General features: G+C 45.4%; 1 protein-coding gene across 1 annotated transcript; it reads right to left on the bottom strand.

The window, feature by feature from the left end:
* Window positions 1-5,558: 5,558 nt before the first annotated feature.
* LOC124007446 (claudin-4-like) lies at window positions 5,559-7,335 on the bottom strand. The gene is made up of 2 exons (XM_046318008.1): window positions 6,425-7,335; window positions 5,559-6,184 (listed from the first exon to the last, which is right to left on the bottom strand). Exon 1 carries the CDS (start codon window positions 7,070-7,072, stop codon window positions 6,425-6,427), a length of 648 nt encoding a protein of 215 aa, XP_046173964.1. The 5' UTR covers window positions 7,073-7,335; the 3' UTR covers window positions 5,559-6,184.
* Between the last annotated feature and the right edge of the window lie 736 nt (window positions 7,336-8,071).

Below are 8,071 nucleotides of genomic sequence, written 5' to 3'. Positions count from 1 at the left end.
GAACTCATCGCTGCCCAGCCCACTCATTATCTCAGCCAATCATGGCTAGTTGGAAGGTTGCTGGCGTTTTCTGTGGCTAACCAACAAGGCTGGCAATTTAACAATGTGTTTCATATTTACAGATGGCATACAAGTTTGTTATTAAGGCACATGAAAGTTCACATGTTCGAGAAGGCATTTCCACCCCCAAAAATTGTTTTACGTCCAAACGGCTCTCCTGTAAAGACATGACTTGCAACATACGCCTAGTTTCTGGAATTGGGTCACGTGTTATTTCATAGTTTTGATGTCTTATTCTACAATGTAGAAAATAGTAAAAATAAAGAAAAACCATTGAATGAGTAGGTGTGTCCAAACAACATATTTTCCATAGTAATAATACATTTTCTTCACAAAAATGGCTCTTACACACGTCTACATGTAACTGTTGAGGAGCTACCTCACAATTGCTCTGACTGTAGAAAGTAGTTATCCGACAAAATACTATTTGAGCTAACATAGGCTAATGCGATTAGCATGAGGTTGTAAGTAACAAGAACATTTCCCAGGACATAGACACATCTGATACTGTCAGAAAGCTTAAATTCTTGGTAATTTAACTGCACTGTCCAATTTACAGTAGCTATTACAGTGTAAGAATACCATGCTATTGTTTGAGGAGAGTGCACCGTTTTGAATATGACAAGTTATTAAGGCACACCAGTGATCTTACACGGGAGAAAACAATACAGTTGCTCAGAGTGTGGGAAGAGTTTAGCCCAGCGTGATGAGACACCAGATGGTTCACACAGGAGAGAGACCTCATGAGTGCCCCTGCTGTGGGAAATGCTGTTTCTGATTAAATGCTCTGATAATGCACATGAGTATTCACACTGGAGAGAAACACTACATTTACTCAAATCAAATCAAATTGTATTAGTCACATGCGTCTGTAACGGTACTCGTCCTCGTCTGATGAAGACACAGAAAACAACTACCCACAACCCATAGTGGGAAAACAGGCTTCCTAAGTATGGTTCTCAATCAGAGACAACGATCGACAGCTGCAGACCAAACACAGAAATACAAAACATAGAATACAAAACATAGAATGCCCACCCCAAACTAAAACAGAGACATAAAAAAGGAACTAAGGTCAGGACGTGACAGCGCCGAATACAACAGGTGTAGACCTTACAGTGAAATGCTTACATACGAGACCCTAACCAACAACGCAGTTAAAAAAAGAATAATACTAAGAAATAAAAGTAACAAGTAATGAAATAGCAGCAGTAAAATAATAATAGCGAGACTATATACAGGGTACCGGTACAGGGTCAATGTGTGGGGGCACCAGTTAGTCAAGGTAATTGAGGTAATATGTACATGTAGGTAGAGTTATTAAAGTGACTATGCATAGATGATAAACAGAGAGCAGCAGCGGTGTAAAAGGGGGGTGCAATGCAAATAGTCTGGGTAGACATTAGATTAGATGTTCAGGAGTCTTATGGCTTGGAGGTAGAAGCTGTTTAGAAGCCTCTTGGACCTAGACTTGGTGCTCGGGTACTGCTTGCCGTGTGGTAGCAGAGAGAACAGTCTATGACTAGGGTGCTGGAGTCTTCGACAATTTTTAGGGCCTTCCTCTGACACCGCTGGTATAGAGGTCCTGGATGGCAGGAGGCTTGGCCCCAGTGATGTACTGGGCCATACGCACTACCCTCTGTACTGCCTTGTGGTCAGAGGCCGAGCAGTTGCCATACCAGGCAGTGATGCAACCAGTCAGGATGCTCTCGATGTTGCAACTGTATAACCTTTTGAGGATCTGAGGACCCATGACAAATCGTTTCAGTCTCCTGAGGGGGAATAGGTCTTGTCGTGCCCTCTTCACGACTATCTTACATTTACATTACATTTAAGTCATTTAGCAGACGCTCTTATCCAGAGCGACTTACAAATTGGTGCGTTCACCTTATGACATCCAGTGGAGCAGCCACTTTACAATAGTGCATCTAAATCTTTTAAGGGGGGGGGGGTGAGAAGGATTACTTTATCCTATTATTCCTTAAAGAGGTGGGGTTTCAGGTGTCTCGGGAAGGTGGTGATTGACTCCGCTGTCCTGGCGTCGTGAGGGAGTTTGTTCCACCATTGGGGGGCCAGAGCAGCGAACAGTTTTGACTGGGCTGAGCGGGAACTGTACTTCCTCAGTGGTCGGGAGGCGCACAGGCCAGAGGTGGATGAACGCAGAGCCCTTGTTTGGGTGTAGGGCCTGATCAGAGCCTGGAGGTACTGAGGTGCCGTTCCCCTCACAGCTCCGTAGGCAAGCACCATGATCTTGGTGTGCTTGGACCATGTCAGTTTGTTACTGATGTGGACACCAAGGAACTTGAAGCTCTCAACCTGCTCCACTACAGCCCTGTTGATGAGAATGGGGGCCTGCTCGGTCCTCATTTTCCTGTAGTCCACAATCAGCTCCTTTGTCTTGATCACGTTGAGGGAGAGGTTGTTGTCCTGGCACCACACGACCAGGTCTCTGACCTCCTCCCTATATGCTGTCTCATCTTTGTCGGTGATCTGCAAAAGGTGGTGTTGGAGTCGTGCCTGGCCGTGCAGTCATTGGTGAACAAGAAGTACAGGAGGGGACTGAGCACGCATCCCTGAGGGGGCCCTGTGTTGAGGATCAGGCAGATGTGTTGTTACCTACCTGTACCACCTGGGGGCAGTCCATCAGGATGTTCATGATCCAGTTGCAGAGGGAGGTGTTTAGTCCCAGGGTCCTTAGCTTAGTGATGAGCTTTGAGGGCGCTATGGTGTTGAACACTGAGCTGTAGTCACTGAATATAATTCTCACATAGGTGTTCCTTTTGCACAGGTGGGAAAGGGCAGTGTGGAGTGCAACAGAGATTGCATCATCTGTGGATCTGTTGGGGCAGATTGCAAATTTGGAGTGGGTCTGGGGTTTCTGGGATAATGGTGTTGATCTGAGCCATGACCAGCCTTTGAAAGCACTTCATGGCTACACACGTGAGTGCTATGGGTCAGTAGTCATTTAGGCAGGTTACCTTAGTCTTCTTGGGCACAGGGACTATGGTGATCTGCTTAAAACATGTTGGTATTACAGACTCTGACAGGGAGAGGTTGAAAATGTCAGTGAAGACACTTGCCAGTTGGTCAGCGCATGCTCGGGGTATACATCCTGGTAATCCGTCTGGCACTGCGGCCTTGTGAATAGAGTTATTGATCTTAATCACATCGGCTGCTAAGAGCGTGATCACACAGTCATCCGGAACAGCTGGTGGTCTCATTCATGTTTCAGTGTTATTTGCCTCCAAGTGAGCACAAAAGTAGTTTAGTGCATCCAGTAGGCTTGTGTCACTGGGCAGCTCTCGGCTGTGCTTCCTTTTGTAGTCTGTAATTGTTTGCTAGCCCTGCCACATCCGTCGAGGGTCAGAGCCGGTGTAGTACAATTCGATCTTAGTCCTGTATTGGCGCTTTGCCTGTTTTATGGTTCGTCGGAGGGAATAGCGGGATTTCTTAGCATCTGCTTCATCTGACCACTTTTATATTGATTGAGTCACTGGTGCTTCCTGCTTTAATTTAGCTTGTAAGCAGGAATCAGGAGAATAGAATTATGGTCAGATTTGCAAATGGAGGGCGAGGGAGAGCTTTGTACGCGTCTCTGTGTGTCGAGTAAAGGTGTTCCAGAGTTTTTTCCGCTCTGGTTGCACATTTAACATGCTGATAAATATTTGGTAAGACAAATTTAAGTTTCCCTGCATTAAAGTCCCCGGCCACTAGGAGCGCCGCCTCTGGGTGAACGTTTTCCTGTTTGCTTATGGCGGAATACAGCTCATTGGGTGCGCTCTTAGTGCCAGCATCAGTCTATGGTGGTATGTAGACAGCTACGAAAAATACAGATGAAAACTCTCTAGGTAGACAGTGTGGTCTACAGCTTATCATGAGATACTCTACATCAGGCGAGCAAAACCTTGAGACTTCCTGAGATATCGTGCACCAGCTGTTACTTACAAAAATACATTGTCCTCCGCCCCTTGTGTTACCAGACACCGCTGTTCTATCCTGCCATTACAGCATATTAACAGCCAGCTGTATGTTGATAATGTCATCGTTCAGCCACGACTCCGTGAAGTATAAGATATTGCAGTTTTGAATGTCCCATTGGTAGTTTAAACTTCCGGCGTAGGTCATCCATTTTATTTTCCAAAGACAGCACGTTTGCTAGCAGAATGGAAGGCGGTGGTGGTTTATTTGATTGCCTACGAATTCTCAGAAGGCACCCCGACCTCCGGACCCTTTTGCTCTGCCTTGTCTTCACGCAAATGATGGGGATCTGGGCCTGTTCCCGGGGAATCAGTATATCATTCACGTCGGGCTCGTCGGACTCGTTAAAGGAAAAAAAGGATTCTGCCAGTTTATGGTGAGTAATCGCAGTTATGATGTCCTGAAGATCTTTTTGGTTATAAGAGACAGTAGCAGCAACATTAGGTACAACATTTAAAAAATAAGTTACAAAAGTATTTTTTTTTTTACAAAAGTACAAAAATAAGTTACAAACAATGTAAAGAAACAAACAAAAAAACACAATCAGTTAGGGACACGTAAAATGTCAGCCTTCTTCTCCGGGCTCCATCTCTGAGTGCGGGAAGTGGTTCTCCCAAGATAGCGACTGGAAACGACACCAGATAAGACACCACCCTAACCTCTGACCTTCCGACACAGGCAGCTTCAGTAGAGGCACACACCCAATCACAAATCCACCCTCTGCCCCTCCCTTCCTAGCTAATATCCCCTAGCCACTATACCAGGGGGTGTCAATCTCAATTCCCAGAGGGTAGAATGTCTAATGGTTTTTATTGTTTGCTTTCAATTTGTGTCCAATTAACACCTAAACAACCAGGAGAGGGGAGTTCCTAATCAATTACAAGGGAGGAGCGAAAACCCGCACAGTGTCATTTGAGATTTGCTGTACTGTGTTTTGAGAACAGTCCTGTAGGCCTGCTGTAGTTCTCCCTTTCTGTTAGACTCACACACGCTGCTCTCCAAGTAAATATGACACATTTTTGGGTCAAAGCGTTTTTTGTGAACCGTTCTGTTATTAGCTTGTGTTTTTACATTCAGTCACTTTGAGTCACATTCATCCATCAGTGCTTGTTTATGTCATTGTGAACCAGAAGGTGATAGCTGGTGTGTGCTGAATTGGCTGTGGTTAGGATTACACACATTTCCTCTATGTTTGTGTAAGGCTTTGGTGTGTGTGTGTGTGTGTGTGTGTGTGTGTGTGTGTGTGTGTGTGTGTGTGTGTGTGTGTGTGTGTGTGTGTGTGTGTGTGTGTGTGTGTGTGTGTGTGTGTGTGTGTGTGTGTGTGTGTGTGTGTGTGTGTGTGTGGTGTGTGTGTGTGTGTGGTGTGTGGTAAAAGGACAATGTAGAGACACTTCAGTAGTTCAACTGAAACTGTATTGTGAACTTTACTTGATAAAGATATTCAGTCAGATATTCAGTCATAATATTATAATAAAAGTAGCCTAATGCACAATAATACTTCTACACACAAACACAAGGGAGATTGTGAATTGGGATTTCCTTTTTTTATTAAAGAACAACAATTGCCCAGTACTTTAAAGAGGGCTAGGACAAAAGATAGATACACACTCAGCCATGCAGTAAAATACAACAGCATTCAAACGCAAATAAGCTCCTTTGATCATGGTATGAGTGAACATTTGTCTGAGTAGCATTCACTGTGTTACAAAGGAGGAGTCCAGTGTGGGAACCTAAACATGTTAACTATTACCAGTCTCTGCAAAGATGTACATTATGTGGTTATTTAAAACTTCCAAGCAGACACAGTAAAGCCAGTGGAGAACAATGAGCTTTATTCACAGAGCGTGACAGCAGACTCTGGCGAGACAATAGACTAGTGTCAACCGATGACAACATGAACATTTTTACAGAAAGCCTATATAATACCTGATGTAAAAGAATCATATGCAAATACAAGATTTAAGTCTTGAAAATGTTACGCAATAGATAGACTACACCACAAGTGTTTCAACTTCTTGGTCAGTCTTGAGCTACGATCTCGGCGCGTATAAGGGTTCCATTCCTTTGGCAATAAAAATGGAATTTTTCCTTTTTCTGTTCATCAGACCCATGAACCCATGGCCAGACCCCTAAACAAAGTTGTAGCCTACAACACAGAAAAAAATACATTTTGGTGAAGTCGCCATGCCAATCAAAGCAAAGGAGGGAGAAAAAAGGATCCTGATATCATCTCGCCTGCACATAATGTCCCTTATCGAAGCTTCCGTTCTAGAGAAACACAATAAAGATAACATACGCAATGGGCATCAAACAGTAGGCTAAGTAGACAACTTGTCCGTCCTGGTCCTGTGCCAAGTTTTGATGTGACTAAAACCTCTCTCCTCACCTACACATAATGTTTCTTGTCGAAGTCTCCATTGGCCGAGATGGTCTTGGTGGGGGCATATTTGATGGGGTAGGCGCTCTTGGCTCCCTGGGGACAGGAGCAGCACAGCAGGGTTCCCCCCAGAAGGAGCAGGGCTGTGGCCGCCCAGCCAATGTAGATGGCTGCTCCTATCTCCCTCTTCTTGGACGAGGACACATCTGGGTTGTAGAAGTCTACTATGATGTTGTTGGCCATCCAACAGAGGGGAACCAGCACCAATAGACCGCTGATGATGTAGACCACCCCACCTGCGTTCACCACTTTGGCTTTCACCGATTCGGTCTTGATGCAGTTGGTGCACTGAGCTCCAGCGATGGTCACCACCAGCCCCGCCACCCCCAGCACCGCCGATATCACCGTGAGGGCGCGCGCCGTCTGCAGGTCCTGGCTGAGCGCAAGCATCGAGTCGTGCATTTTGCACTGCATCTGACCCGTGCTCTGCACCACGCACGACATCCAGAGCCCGTCCCAGATGGTCTGCGCAACCACGATATTCATATCGATGAACGCCGTCACCTTCCACATGGGCAGCCCGCATGCGACCATGACCAGGAGCGAGCCCAGTAGGCACAACCCCATCCCAAGGACCTCCAGACACGCAGAGAGCATGGTGAGCCTTTTTCTTCTTTAAAACAGAGAGAGGAGAGTGAACACAAATGTCATTTAATATCCACTCGAGTATCAGAAGAATCTCTTTCTCCTATGCGCTCTAGAAATGTTAGGCTTGTAATAGATGATCAAAGAGAGGCTAGGAGAAGAACCTGTTTAATAAGGTATATAGGCTCTCTGGCAGGTCTGAATCCACTCTGTGCCAGAAGGGGGTGCAGCCTTTCTCATTTATGGGACCGTTATTCGCACGCTAACGTCCAGTGTGACAGTTGCACACATATGTCAAAACAAAGCGGATAAACTTTGAGCCAACCAGTGACAAGCGCATCTCCTCATCAGCCAATGAGTAGGCAGAATTTGGATGCGGAGAGGACAAAGGAGAGAGAGAGAGAGAGAGAGAGAGAGAGAGAGAGAGAGAGAGAGAGAGAGAGAGAGAGAGAGAGAGAGAGAGAGAGAGAGAGAGAGAGAGAGAGAGAGAGAGAGAGAGAGAGAGAGAGAGAGAGAGAGAGAGAGAGAGAGAGAGAGAGAGAGAGAGAGAGAGAGAGAGGAGACAAAGGAGAGAGAGAGAGACAAAGGAGACAAAGAGAGAGAGAGAGACAAAGAGACAAAGGAGAGAGAGAGAGAGACAAAGGAGAGAGAGAGACAAAGGAGAGAGACAAAGGAGAGAGAGAGAGAGAGAGAGAGAGAGAGAGAGAGAGAGAGAGAGAGAGAGAGAGAGAGAGAGAGAGAGAGAGAGAGAGAGAGAGAGTGTGTGTGTATGGCAGCAACAGAAAAAGGAACACAACAGGTTAACTGTCTTCCTGGAATTGATCCTGAGGAAGAAAGAAAAAATAACAATGATGTGAGGTCAGAAGACCAGAAACAGAAATGGCCAACTATTTATGACAATAGACATGATTTAGATTAGGAGAAAACTGATTTAATTCGTTGTTATACAATATATGCAAACCATAGTGTGTGTGTGTATTTATACAGCAGGCGGGTCTAATCCTGGATGTG

Source organism: Oncorhynchus gorbuscha, linkage group LG20, assembly GCF_021184085.1.
Source record: "Oncorhynchus gorbuscha isolate QuinsamMale2020 ecotype Even-year linkage group LG20, OgorEven_v1.0, whole genome shotgun sequence".
NCBI classification, from domain to species: Eukaryota; Metazoa; Chordata; class Actinopteri; order Salmoniformes; family Salmonidae; genus Oncorhynchus; species Oncorhynchus gorbuscha.
This window is presented reverse-complemented; position numbering and strand designations above follow the sequence as displayed.

Bases quoted from the DNA above. Each gene is read 5' to 3' on its own strand.
- LOC124007446 (XM_046318008.1), bottom strand. From the start codon at position 7,072: ATGCTCTCTGCGTGTCTGGAGGTCCTTGGGATGGGGTTGTGCCTACTG.